Consider the following 15,444-nt stretch of genomic DNA (forward strand, 5'->3'; position numbering starts at 1 on the left):
TAATTATATAATTAATTTATAAAATAATTGATGATCTAATGCTTGCTTCAAAGAAAGTACAATTGAACACTACTTAACTCAACTTTTTCTTTTTCTTTTTTTTGATTTGATGTTTGATTTAACACCTACTTTTTTCAACTCAACTATTTTTTTTAATCTAATTAGAAAATATCATTACTAAAATATATATATATATATATATATATATATATAAGGGCGGTGGTTGAACCAGTCCTAAGAGTTTGAGACCAAGGGTGTCAATGCGGGCAGTTAAAAACCGTCCGCTAACCGTTATAACCGCTAAACCGTTTAAGCGTATTAACCGCTAATTGCCTAACCGCTATAACCGCCTAGCGGTTAGCGGTTATTGGGTTTACTAACCGTAACCGCTAACCGCCTTTTTTATATAATATATTTTTATAATTATAATTATAAAAATATTTATACATATAACATAATCACTTGATCATTAAATCACAATTTTTTTTAAAAAATAATTAAATCACAATTTGAGTATTAATATATTATCACTATAATTTATATGATTATATCATATAATCACTTGATCATTAAATCACAATTTTTTTAAAAAATAATTAAATCACAATTTGAGTATTAATATATTATCACTATAATTTATATGATTATATCACATGATCAATTAAATCATTTGATTATATAATAGCAAATTATACATATATAATATGACATAACTCATAAGTATATCAATTCATACTAATACAACAATTAAATATCTAGAGACTTATTTCCAATGTATGTTATAAACTTATAAGTCTATATATGTTATAAGTCTATATAAGTCTACATATGCATATGAATAATATAAATGTAAAATATCAATACTTAATTATATGATTCAATGACAATTCAAATACTTTATTCAAGATTTCAAGTGAATCATATTATTAATGTACAATGATGATATAATTCGTATAATATCAAATTAAGTAATTGACATTGGATTAAACAATGACCAATGTGTTACTTATAAACACAATTTAAGTATTAATGTATTATCATTATATGTTGTGACAGTTGTCTGAATTTTGAACTTTTTTTTATATGTTAGGTTGATTTATTTTTTATTTTTTATATGTTGTTTTTTTTAAAAAAAAAAATTAACCGGTTATGATTTAATATTTAAGGAAATTTTTTTAAAGTACAAGTAAATGTAAATTTTGGGTCAAATATTTTTGATTTTTCAATATGGGCCCTTTTTATAGTAATTGGGCCCAAGAAGACACTAAAAATACCAACAAAAAAAAAAAAGCCAAAAAGGGCTCAAAAAGTCCAAAAAAAAAAGCCCGAAAAGCCCTAAAGAAAGCCAAAAAAAAAGAAGCCAAATTTTGAAAAAGCGGTTAGCGGGCGGTTATCTATTCACTAACCGCTAACCGCTAAGCGGTTAGCGGTTGCAGTTAGTGAAATCTACTAACCGCCTTGACACCCCTAAGCTAATCCACTTCCAAGCAATTTTTGAGAGTGGCTCAACCACCCTCGTCTAATTTGGCTACCTCCCATTAGTTTCAAGGGTGGCCCGATGATGTAGATTGGAATTCAAAGCTTATCTTATCTTATCTTTTAGTCTTTGATTATGTTTCTTTGTTAGTCATTTATTCTATCTTATCTTTCAGTCTTTATTTGAATTAGGTTTCTTTGTTGGGTGAGGCTTACATGCAGTACTTTAAAAGTACCGCAATCTGCGGTATGTTGAGTTGGAAGGCTGAGATCTTCCAAGAGGATTTTAACCTCAAAACGGCAATTAGAAGGACTTTTTAAAAAAACTATTGACAGCAAGAAGGGATGCCCGTTAACTCTCCCATCCAAACATCCTCTCTCTCTTCTCCAAAACTTCTCTCTATTATCTTTTTCAACTTTGTTCTCTCTTCCCCTCTGGTGGTAGAAAAACTCAAAATCGACAAAATCTCCAGACTCTCTGTGCTTGTCCGATGCCGGCAGCCCCGAAACGACGTTGACCTCAGATCTCATCTAAAAGCCATTGAAAAAAAAAAAAAGGAACAAAAATTAGTTTCCTTTCCAGCTTTTCCTATTTCCCTTTGGGAATATCTGACGACACCCACCACCAGCCCCGCCGATGACGGCACCGGAATCGGCACAGGCACCGGTTTGGCCAGAATAGAATTATAGAAACATAAACACTATCACGATATGCAGTTTTCATTGGTAAACTGAGGCCATTACAAAACATAGAATCATGTGCAAAATTTGACCAACTCCCATCACTGGCTATCATAAGATTGGTGTGCCAACTACCCAGTTCAGTTCACGCCTGATCTTTAATAAATCTTGATGCTGACTAGTGACTCTTGTAGCATTCTTACATTCCTTCACAAACTCCTTCACAGATCTACCTGAAAAGCGATCCAAGGAGAAGCCTCAGATTTCTGTTGGGAGTACTAAATCCCCCATGACAATAGAATATGCTGGAGAAAAAAAATCTCACACCTAATAAGACTCAGAAAGGGAGTCGATTACAAAATCTCCAAGCAACAACAATGGTTTCTTCGGAGATGTGGAGGAGAGAGAAGGAGGTGGGGTTGAGGCCGAGAGGATGGAGGAGAGTGATTGAATGGCTGATTGGGTTTTGGAGAGGGAATTAGACAGTAGAGATGTGGAGGGTGTGGGTTCTGAAGTGTCGTCGGCACTGGAGTTGGGGTGGCAAAGGAGGGAGGAGATTTAGACAGCAACTTTGGGGTCGTGGAGGGAGAGAGAAAGCAGAGGAGAGAGAAGGAGGTGGAGATGTGAAAGGAAAAGATTCTACCCATAGTGCACCAGAGGGGAAGACAGAACAGAGTTGAAAAAGAGAACAGAGAGGGAGAAGTTTTGAAGAAGAGAGAACAGAGTTGATTTTTACCCCTTGCCTACCGTCAATTTTTTTTTTTTAAAAAAAAAAACCTTTCCCACTGCCATTTTGGGGTTAAAATCCACTTGGAAGATCCCAGCCTTCCAACCCAAAGTACCACAGATTGCAGTACTTCTAAAGTACCGCATGTAAGCCTCGCCCTTCTTTGTTAGTCTTTTATTTGGTTTAGTTATCTTTCGTAGACTTCTAAATTAACTCTATTTCATTGTTATCTTAGGACTAGGAGTCTTGGGCTATAAATATATGTTTATAGCCTTTAACAATCCAGTTTATGATTATTATTGAGTTTTGTTAAGTAAGAATACTCAGAGTTGAGTTTCTTTGTGTTTTTTCCTTAAACCCTAGATAGGCTCTAGTTTTTAAGAAGATTTCTTAGATCCCTTGATAGTCTCAAGATTTAGAAATATTTATCCGCTGCTTAATGTTGTTATTCGCTGCAGCCTACTAAGTTACGCTGCATCAGTTGGTATCAGAGCTCAATTACTTTCCATGAATGGGGAGGAGCAATTGCTTCGCAGACATGAACGAGGTGCACGTACGCACGGAGGCAGCACGTAAGGAGCAACCGGCGATTCGTTTGCGGCACATGGAGGAGAGGTTTGGTGGTCTAGCCGTGCGGAACGAGGGGCGTGCGCGCACCCATCACGGGGTCCCTACCGATCACTTGGCCGACATGGATGGTCCGAGCGTTCGTCGTTGTCAACCAAAACCGAGATACGCGGGGGCGAAAGACAAATTTATCGTCGAGGGTGAACCTGTCAATCCTTATGGCGGGCGCGGAGTATGGAAGGAATTTCCAATGGCACAAGCCTATGCTATATCATGGGATGCAGGCGTCAAGCCCGACACCCAAAAAGAAAAAATAGAAAATTTCTACAAAAAAAAAAGGTGTCTTGGGAGATGCCGGAGGTCAAGCATCAATCAATATCCCTTCTACTTGCTGTTTTTCTTGTTCACCACAATCCTACGCTGCATCACCCGGCCACTGTTAAGCCGTGATTAATATGTTTTTTTTTTTTTTTTTTTTTTTTTAATTCTTTAAACTATCAAAACATAATCTCAATTCTTTTTTTTTTTCATCGATATTCATAATTTCGACCAAAATTTTTTTTTTAAAAAAATCACACATCCAAACAAGTATATTTAAGCGGTTTAGAGTTAAGCAGAATAAAAGTTTTACAAATGTCATTGATTCTTGTTGCCTCATGGACCCAACAATTTCACCAACAATCTTGGTAGGGATCTCCTACAACTGAGGATTCCCTCCAATTTTTATTGTCAGTTGTAATTTAATAGAAATATGAAGAAATTAGTAAGATCTTTCCTTACTCGGACAGAAACTCTTTGTCCAACCGACCGACCAGAACAAAAAGTCTCGCTCGCTACTTGAACAACAAGCCCTCTCTCTCATGTGGAGCTGTAAACCCCTCTCCATAAAATAAATATATAAATAATTGGCCAGAAATTATATATAACACGTGGGTCTACTTTGATAAAAAGAGTGAAGATTTGGAGGAAGATCTTGAGATTATGTGGTGGGTGTGACTTGTTAGAGAGTTCCCCCACAGCCTGTTCAGACCAATGCAGAGGAAAATAATAATATTGCTCTGAAAAGGGCATCTCCAATGTCTACAAGTTCAATTACAAAATACCCTTGGCAATCATATGAAGAATATATAAAATACAAGGTCAGTTTGGACAATACGAGCAAATCCTTGATACTCGACGGTGGACCAAGCTCCAAGGTAAAAAATTAATAGCCTCCCACCTAAATTAACTTTTTCCAAAGTTAGGATGACGTCAGAAATCAAGAAAGGAACGTCAGGAAACCGCAAACAAATATCTAATTTTGGTACAAGAAAGATATATCGCAACATCTGGGGACGTGTACTTTTTAACACCATACTTTCACGTTTTTTTTTTTTTTTTTTTTAAAAAAAATTATTATTATTTTTTATATATATAATATAATGTTTGATTAGCTATTAATTCAGTTTAAATTATATAAAAAAAAAAATTATAAAGTTTAAGGCAACGTTTTTCTTCAAATTGAGTTTGATAAATTTCCTTCAGCATAGTCTATAAAAGTGATATGTATCCCTTGAACATGTGAGATGCACATTATTTTTTTAATAGTACAGATATAGTTAGAATAATTTTTTATTAAAAACTTACGTGCATCTCACATGTTATTAAAAAAGGAGATACATGTCACATTTATAGACTAAGTTAAAAAAAATTCCTCCTACTCAGATCGGGGGAAAAACTGTCTTACGAGCCAAATAGAGGGTTGGCTGGTGGTCCAAAATTTGTTTAAACAAATAAGACTTATAAAATTTTTCCTAGATTTAGTGTCTAAATTTATAATTATTTTATGAATTTATACAAAAAGGAAAAAGAAAAATAAATTAAACTATAAAAATATGTAGTCTTAATTCTTGAGAACATAAATTAATACTTTTGAACTTAAATTGGGGGTTTTCATTGTAAAACCACTGAGACCATTTCTATAAAACCTTAAAGCTTTCTTTTAAATTAGGTTGAAAGAATTTTTTTTAATTTAGTCTATAAAAGTAACATGTGTACATTTTTTTAATAACATGTGAGATACACGTAAGTTTTTAATAAAAAGTATTCCAACTTTGTCCTTTACATGTTCAAGAGACACATGTCACTCTTATAGATTAGGTTAAAAGAAATTTCCCTAATTCAGTTCGGAAAAAAACTTTGTCTTAATATTTATTTTGAACAGAAATTTCTTTCAAACCAATTTAGAAGAAATATCTTTCAACCCATTTAAAATAGTATCAAGTGTTTATAAACATTTAAAATACACATTAAATTTAGTCTAAATTAGTAAACTGATATTAATGACGTTAAGAATTTAATATGTCTTTTAAATATTTATAAACATTTTGCACTATTTTAAATGGATTGGAAGATATTTCTTCCTCCTGGTTTGGAGGAAATTTTTGTCCATTCATTTTTCATATTTTTTAATTTTTTTTATAAATAAAATCATCAAAAAATTTAATACAATATTTTTCAAATCGATACCAAAATGAGACATTTGTGATGCGACAATATTTATAATTTCTAAACTTTCTTCTGCTAAGAAATATCTCTTCTATATTATTAATTAAAAAAAAAAAATCACTTTTCAAGTGTGTATTTCATAAATATATATATATATATATATAACCTTCATAAGGCATTAAAATATTTTTATTAAAACAAAAAAGAAATATTTAAGTGCTAATTAATTAATAAATTTAACCCCATGATGTAATCTAAAGATTGTTGGTTCCCAGCTGGAAGTGGAGGGTTGTGGAGTCTTCTCTTCTCTCCCCCCACCTCACATGTCCCATCAACTTTTTCAACTACTTTTTCTCACAGAGGAGATTCCAAAGTTCTTTTTCTCCATTGTTTCCTCATTTCTTATTTTGGGCTTCCTTTTTTAAAATAATTAAAAATCATTTAATTCATCAACTTGCTGGTCCATTTTGTTCTATAAATTCATTTCCCAAAACTCCTCTAAGCCCTCTTCTCCTTCGCTTTCTCTTCCTTTTCTTTGTACTTTACATTACTCTTACAGTTATTTTGGTGTTTTATCCCAGCTCTGAAGAAGCTCTGGCTTTAAGCTGAAGCTATCTTCCACTTCTTGTGATTCTGATTTTCTGAGTCCAAAATCAAGGACCCATCTTGGGAACCTGCTGATTTTTTTTGTTTTATTTTTCCTTCCGAAATCCTTGCTTCTTGAATCTCAGGAAAGTCTCCAGCTTTTTACATGCTGGGTTGGGGTTTGTAAACTCCAAAGTCACAATTTTTATCAGAGACAGAGTAGCTGTTCTTCCCAAGATTTATCTTGATGCTCAACATCTTGTTCTTGATGTTTGAGATACATGTCTCCAATTCTTTGTGAAATCCTCCTTTCTGGGTGTATGATAAATTCCTTATTCAGGCGCAGGACCCATTTAGTTCAATCCTTCTCAGTTGTGTTCCTTTATTGGTTGTACTACGTTTCATGATTTTCACCCCCTCAAAAGTTTGAATATTAGGCTAATAATAATATTATTGTAACCATATTGCTATAATATATCTGCTATATTAATATTAGTGTGTTTTTTAGTATCTGGGTCCTGCAAATCTCTCTCAATTTACTCTTTTTACTGTCAATTTTGTCTGCAAAATATCTGTGGTTCATGGCTTCCTCTAGCGGCACATCTTCAGGGACATCTCTGATCCAGAACTCTGGGTCTGAGGAGGATTTGATGGATCAGAGGAAGAGGAAGAGAATGATCTCCAATCGAGAATCTGCAAGACGATCGCGGATGAGGAAACAGAAACATTTGGACGATCTGATGGCCCAAGTGGCTGAGCTGAGTAAGGACAACAACCAGATCATCTCCAGCTTGAACATAACGACACAGCATTTTCTCAACGTTGAGGCTGACAACTCAATTCTAAGAGCTCAAGTGGGTGAGCTCACCCACAGGCTGCAGTCTCTGAACGAGATCATCACCTTCTTGAACAACAGCAATGGGGTTTTTGGAGCTGCTGGGGAAACAAGCACCTTTGCTGAGCCAAATTATGGCTTTTTGAACCCATTGAACTACTCATACTTGAACCAGCCTATCATGGCTGCTGCAGACATGTTTCCTTGCTAGTCTTGGAGGTTTAGATAGAGTACAAAAGAGAGGGGTTTTTTTTTTTTAATGTTAAAGTCTTAAGGAATAAACATTATATGAAATATGAATGAATCATGCAGCTGGGTATTTAGATGTTATTTTATTATATTTATAGGCTTCTTGGTCTGTAAATGGTGGCTGTTATTGCAGTGGGTTTGTGGTGGGTTACTGCAGCTATTTTGTAATAATATTATATATTATTGAACTAGTTTTTGTTAAAATCTGTGTACTTTGTTTGAATGCTAACAATTATCATATATCTTTTGCTTCTGTTTGACTAAATTACTACAATATTCAGATTGATAATGGCCCTTCTGCTTTGTTTTATATATATATATATATATATATATATATATATATATATATTTGAGTGATAGATAGAGCCTCCTTGCCAGCGACGTATTCTTCTGCTTTGTTTTATCATTAGGTTTGACAAAGTGAGGAGAGCCATTCATGTCAAATAGAGCATGTGATTCCCCTCTAATTTTGGTTATTATAATAGTTTATTAAATTGATATGTGTCTTTGAGTCGTGTAATTTCTTTCTATTAAAATTGGAAAAACATTTTACCCGACTTGAACTACTAATACTTTTGTTTTGTTCGATAATAACTTTGTTCTCTATCTTTTAATTTTTTGATCTTAATTTAAGATATTAACAAAAAACTCAAAAAAAAAAAAAAACATTCTTTTAAATAAATAAATTGTTTTAAACAGTTATGTCACATAAAAACACTCTTTAAGACTAAAGTACCTATCAATACACTTTTTTAAATATATATGAGTAAAAGAACTACAATAATATAACAATACAAGAGAAGAAAATTACATAAACCAAATAAAAAATCAACAAAGGAACATTATTCATGTAGCAATCAATTCCATAACTTTGGAGAGGATCTTCAAGATGGAAGGAGGATGCAAGAATGGTGTCAGCAATGATAGTTGTGGCGGGCCACGATGGAAAGTTGTGAATGCCATGGACAACATCCAAAAAGTTTTTAACTTTAGACTACTTGCAGAATAAGTTGTGAAGGCTAAGAGTTATACTTATTAAGTAGATAGTGAGTCTTCACCTTAGACTGCAAGATAGATGACAACAAAGTCAATATATCATATGGTTTAGATCGGATTTGGAGTCTTTTTTGTTGCAAAAGGTTGGAGGAGCAGAGGTAAAAATCTGTCAAATTTATCTGTAAAACAAAGGATGGAGGTGGCATATGTAACCACTGCGCGCTATAGCGGCGGGTGGCATACACGCGCTATAATAAAGGACTTCGGTGAAAGGCTTGGAATGGAAAGCTTTTTTCTTTTTCTTTTTTTCTTAATTGCTGAAGGGACAATCCTTCTATTTACTCACCTTCTAAAACAAATTAACAAACATACCATTTTTTTTTTGGGACAGCGTATGTTATCTATAATTTGATCACACTTGGAATATGTTTGGAAATATGCTCCTTAATCAACATCAATTCATTATCAACCTTAGGCAAGGGAAGTTTGATCTTAATGTCATTAAGGATGTTCTAAGTCTCATCAACTGTGTCAAGTTATGAATAGCCAAAGAAGTTTACAAAAATGATCACTCATTTGTGTATAATTCATTAAAATGGATCATCCCCAACAGCTTAACTTGAAACATCATCCACCCTCTTATTCGGCTCAACAAATTTTTTCCCAATTTTAATTAAAAAAATCACATATTTCTATTTTAACTGTCTACTTTCTAAAGCATCTACATTTCACTATCTATTTCAGCTATATACTTTAACAATTATATCTAATTTTTTTTTTTCCAAAACACCTATATCCTAAAATCATGTGCAATTTTTAACAAAAAAAATCCAAAAGGTTTATTTGGTAGCGGAATGAAACTACATTTTTATCCATTTTACATCTGACTAGCCAAAATAATCTTTAATTCGCTGAATGTGAACGCTCTTAACTTTGTATTGAGGATTGACGGTGACAACCAACAAGGAGCCACCTTGACTCCACCCTCTATACTTTGTATTTGCCCCAAAAAAACAAAGTAAAAAAAATTTAAAAAAAATTCAGGCATGGTAATGGTGATTGGTCAATGTGTGTGTGTTTGTCTACGTATTATCTAAGTTTCAGGTTACTTCCGAAAGGGGTTGTGGGATTTTATCTTTTTCACAGCCATAAAGAAGATTGTATGGATTGGTATTTATACCTTTACCTTTTACAGTGTCTTGTGGGAAGGAAGGGCCATTTCTATTGTCTTGTTAATTGTTTTCTTTTGGATCATAACGTGGAATTCAACTCAATAATGTGATGAGATCAAGAGCCAAAATGACTCTCTTGGATGCCAAGGAGTAAAGTAAAAAGTAAAAACCTAGAAGTCAGCATTGTTACCACTCACATTTTCAATGAATTAAGAACAAAGCCCAAATAATGGGGTGAGTGGGCACAAGTACACCTAAACACCCTTCAATGGGTCCAGATCTTTTGGAATTTTCTATTCAAATTTGATGAAATCCGGACAGAAATAAGGGAGGGAGTGCAGGCGTGGAGCCACTAGGGTGTAAGGTCTTTATGTTTGAGCACTCGAACGAAAGTTTTACCTCTTGAATTAACTTTTGGGGTTAAGAGAGATTCAAGACCACCCAACACTGGTATTAGAGCTCATGTTCAACCAACAAGTTTCGGCCCAACAGTCCACGGGAGAAACATGTTGTCTCTGCTCTGACTCAAAGCTCAATGTGTGAGGGAGAGATTATTGGTGTTATCTCACATCGGTTGTGGAAGAGGCTGGTGGTCAGTTTATAAGTGTAAGAGAAAGTCTCAACTCTAGAACTAGTTTTCGGGGTTGAGAGATGCCGAAAACCACCAAACACTTGTATAACCTTATTAGAAGAAACAACATGGTCCAAGCCATATTAATTACAAAGAATGTTAGGCGCTCTCCTGGTGTTCTCATAATCCTATATGGATATTATTTTTTTAAAAAGTAAAAAAGAAAGCGGCAATTATTTCTCACTTGGATTTTATAAAATAATATCTACGTAAGACTAAGAGAACACCTAAAATTTTCCTTAATTACCATAGTAATTTCAATGCATCAAAGAAGGCCTTTGGCCAAACATTTATGGGAGGAAAACACAAATGATCAAGAAAGTGAGGAATAAAGTGGAAGCAATAAAAAAAGTTAATCAAAGATATTAACACATAGTTAATTAAGCTTAGGAAAAGAGTTTTAGGGTTTAGAAAAAAGCCAAAAGGGCACATGGGTTTCTTAAAGAGTTGAACGAGAGTGCTCCTGTTGTGCAGGAACCAGTCCCACGTGCAGGGAACAATGTTTTCAGTGCAAGTACACAAAAACACATGCACCCAATGCCATTTTCAGAGCACAATACTTTTCTTTAGTGAAGGAAAATTTTCTAATTAATCTTACATTTTTTTAATAAAAAAAAAAACATTGCATGTTCAATTAAAAAAGTATTGGGGGATACTAAAAGTTATATTTTTATCTTACGATACTAATATCACAGTCATAAGTTACAATCAGCTTTTGAACTATTATTAATATTATTTTTAAAAGTTGATTGAGACTATCAGATCATTATTGTGAGATAATTATGTAATAAAAATATTATATTACTTTTAAAAATAGATGAGAGAATCATTTACTTTAAGGACGAAAGATTTTTTTTTTCAACTTAATTTGAATGAAAACTTCGTCCATTTGCACATATTGCAATTGGTTTCGGTTTGCTTAAGTTACAATTGAAACTGAATTCATTGATTATATAACAAGGTTTCAGTCTGAACGGGTCTAGTTCCAATTCAAGCCAAACTCTTTTTTTCCCTTTTTTTTTTTTTTTTTCTTCTAAAACAAAAAAATTATTTATATTTTATTTATTGGGGGTGTAGACATCCGTAAAGCACCCATCAAGTGAAAAAGCCAAATGAAATGGCAAGTGGGCTCCAACTTCATATTTTTTTGTTGTTGTTGAGAAATAGACTTTGGTTTCCTTAGGATTCCAATCCCTCTTGCACGAAATCAAACAAAAAATATATATATATATTTTTTAAAATTAAAAAAAGGTAAAAGGAAAAAGAAAAAGAAAAAGAAAACCTTTTAGAAAGAAACTAGGGTTCGTCACCCTCTCTATCTATTTGTCCTTTTTAAGCCACATTTTTCTTCCACAAAATACAAAACATTGGAAGGGGACAAGGGCTGTCATGTTTTAGTCACAACCTAAATCATGGTTCCGTAACCATTTGTGCATCTTTCCTTAATTCTATTTTCCCGAAAGCAACACTTAAGCTAAGTCAATAATCACAAAAAGACAAACTAAAGTAGCACACATTATTTGAATAATCCAACCGCCCTAGTCAAGATTCTCTAAAATTATGCCACCTGAGTTATGCCTTAACAACAAGAAATTAGATTCTCTCCGGTTCAAATGATCGAAAAGAGTCGGTTCTTTGAAAATGATGGATAAAGTTCTTTATTTCTTTAAGGAACAGGCTCCTCTTCGGTTCAGATTCATTTTCAAACAACGAACCCTACATCCTAAATTATCTGAAAGAGATAGATCTTACTGTCTTCCTCTCTTAAATTGTTGTGAAATTAGAACAACTTAATTTTAGGAAATCCCAAAAAAAAGTGTATAGAAACTAGTGGGTTGAAGTTTACAAAAACTAACAGGTTGGGTTTGCTGGAAAACATGTGGGGTGGGCACTATAAAATAAAATGCGTCAAAACCATGTGGTCATATGAATAATTCTTTTTGAGTACTTTTAGTCAATGGTCATCGACTCATCTTGTATTTCTTCTTTTTCGGAAATTATTTAATGAAAGAAGAGATCAAAATCATATGCTCAGTTTGCCTAGATGAATTATTCATAGATTAAAAAAAAAAAACACCTTGTGTGCCGAGGAACATGGATTCAGGGGATCAATAAAAATTCCAGCTATCGTTGTTATATAGTTGAGACGACGTGACAATGAAAATCAATTATTAATTTTTTTTTTTTTTTTTTACAATTCTTGATACAATATCTGACTTTTACTGTTACATCATTAAGTTGTATGACAGTCTACTAAATAATATTACTCCCTTATGTAATGTTATATTTCATACTCATTTATCGCACTCATATCATATTGTCTGATATAATGTGCTTTAAGTGGCTGACACCTTTGTTTATTTAAGTTTGCGACATTGTAAGTCATTTAAAACACGTCATGTTAACCGGTGTGACATAAGTGTAAAGAGAAGCATAACTCGAAAACAAAGATAGAAAATAAGAACTTTAACAAACAAATAACTTTTCTTATAATTCTCTTACAAATTCACGTGGCAGTCCACATGAGTGCTACGTAATGAGAAAAATTAAATTACAAAATTTAACAAATAAATTTAATTATTTAGTAACTAACGTAATAATTGCAATTTCATCTGTCACACAATTTGAAATAAACTTATAGTAAAAATTGTATTATACTTAACAACACTTTTTAATAATATAATGATATTACAGTAGAATGTGATTCTCATTATATTTTGATTAGAACCAAGGGATTTTAAGTGGCAGTAGATCTTTGTCATGATTGAGATTACGAATTTTTATTTATTTATTTATTTTGGTGGAAAAGGCCAAAGAACTTGAAGGCATGCACAGTTATTCAGATGGGCCCATGAGAGCAATTGGTAGGTTGGCATGTATGCTTTGAAGTTAACAGGAGATCATATAAGATCATCTACATAATATTATCTTTTTTTCCCAGCATCTAGAAATAAATATTATCAAATTTTGGAAAAGAGCAGGAATCATAATCACTTTTTTAATTATTTGATTAATATTTTCGATATGAAGTATTTCGCATGATTTTACGGGTGAATCGATATTCCGGCTAAGCAATATATTTTTTTAACAAAATAATTAAGCTCTTATATTCACGTTAAGAGTGAAAATGCTTAATGATAAGATTCATGACATCATCGACCACCAATTATGGAATGCGACAAAAAATTTGGAAGAGACTTATAATGAAAAGTATAATATTATTAGCAGTACCATTAAGGGGGTGGTTCAATGACTCAATAAATTTTTTAAGTGGTAATGCTCTGGTGGAGGTGGGTTAGGGAGCGCATGTGGTTCTCATTGTTTAGGTCTCTTTTGTGCAGGTTTTAACGGGTATGTGCTATAATGATCACGCTCAGGTAAAATAGTCACAATTGATCTCTCCGATTTACCCTTTTTGGCTATAAAAAAAACTATTACCACTATTCCATTTATTTTATTTTATATATATTATGAATTAAAATGAAGAAACAATTGGACCCATCATAAAAGATCAGGAATGCAACAAGTGTCTTTTTTTGATTCTTTAGATCATGTTATGCGACAAATGCAAAGGTGTTGAAAGGTGATAGGTTCTAGAAAAGCTAATCGGTCACCATTATGTCTAATTGCAGGCTTGCAGCCGTGTATGGCTGAGATTTTGTATATAAGAGTCACCATTCAGCTTCCGTCCGCTCTAATTGAAATTGAATCTGTTGAGATTGTGACAGTTATTTGTTTAAGGGTAGATACATGCATTTGAACGCACATCAAAGTGGCTTGCTTTGACGGCTTCTCTAACTTATTCTTTCATGAAGGCTAGTTCAAGTAGCGGGATGTTACTTGTATAACAAGGACAAAGAATATGTATCCCAATTTCAATAAATTGAACGGTCACCATTATGTCTAATTGCAGGCTTGCAGCCGTGTATGGCTGAGATTTTGTAGATAACAGTCACCATTAAGCTTCAATCCGCTCTAATTAAAATTAAATCTGTTGAGATTGTGACGTCTATTCGTTTAAGAGTAGGTACATGCATTTGAACGCACGTCAGAGCGGCATGCTTTGACGGCTTCTCTAACTTGATTCTTCTCTGAAGGCTAGATCAAGGAGCAAGGCGTTTCTTGTATAACGAGGACAAAGAATTCATATCCCAATTTCAATAAATTTAGTTCTAGTTAACACTTGGAATATTTAACAAAAAGTGAATGGCAGAGACTGATGTTTGATTATTTAAAAACTTAAGCGATAGAAAATGATTAATTTTTAATAATTTTATTTATATTATAATAATAACAATAGACAATGTCACTTGCTAACCACTAAACGATAAAATGCTAATCCAATTACATACAAACCTTCCCATTTTGTCTCTTTCTTCAACAACAAATGGAGATTTGATATTTTAATTTTAAAAAAAAAAAAACGAAAGAAAACCTGAATAATTATAGTAATTTTGAGCCAATCGAATATAGGCTGGTTCCAACTTGCATAATACTGGCATGAAGTAGCCCTATGCCTGTGAAAGATTCGATTAATTAATAAAATAAGTTGAAAATTAAATATAAAATATAAATAATTTCTCATTTACTTAAATATTTCTATAAGTTTAGTTAAACTTTTGATAAGAGGAAGACAGAAAAATAAATTTGTATTGGAACTTCTACTAATGGAGTTATACTTAGGGCCCGTTTGGTTCGCAGAATAGACAATTGGAATGGAATAGTTATTCCCATGAAATAGTCATTTCATTGTTTGGTAGGAGTCTATTCCTGGGATTAGTTACTCCTATGGGAATGACTAATCTCATCTATACAGGAATAATTATTCCTCTAAAAAAATAAGAGAAATAGCTATTCCTTATGAAAATGACTAAGTTTTCTGAAAAAAAAAACTTTTTTAATTTTTAATTTTTAATTTTTTTAATCTCAAACTTAAAAAAATATCAATTAATTAATTAAAAACAAAAATTATGTGGGTGGCCGACCACCCCAATGGGTCGCGCCACCCCAGGGCCATCAGGGGTGGCCTTGGCCAAAC

The 15,444-nt window shown here is 33.0% G+C and overlaps 1 protein-coding gene across 1 annotated transcript; it reads left to right on the top strand.

Annotated features, from left to right (window-relative positions):
• Window positions 1–6,370: 6,370 nt before the first annotated feature.
• Window positions 6,371–7,815, top strand: GBF6 (G-box binding factor 6). The gene has a single exon (XM_059596701.2). It carries the CDS (start codon window positions 7,105–7,107, stop codon window positions 7,567–7,569), a length of 465 nt encoding a protein of 154 aa, XP_059452684.1. The 5' UTR covers window positions 6,371–7,104; the 3' UTR covers window positions 7,570–7,815.
• Window positions 7,816–15,444: the final 7,629 nt, after the last annotated feature.

Source organism: Corylus avellana, chromosome 2 (genome assembly GCF_965113065.1).
Source record: "Corylus avellana chromosome 2, dhCorAvel1.hap1.2, whole genome shotgun sequence".
In the NCBI taxonomy this organism is placed as follows: Eukaryota; Viridiplantae; Streptophyta; class Magnoliopsida; order Fagales; family Betulaceae; genus Corylus; species Corylus avellana.

Excerpts from the sequence above, each read along its gene's own strand:
- GBF6 (XM_059596701.2), top strand. The coding sequence starts at position 7,105 with ATGGCTTCCTCTAGCGGCACATCTTCAGGGACATCTCTGATCCAGAAC.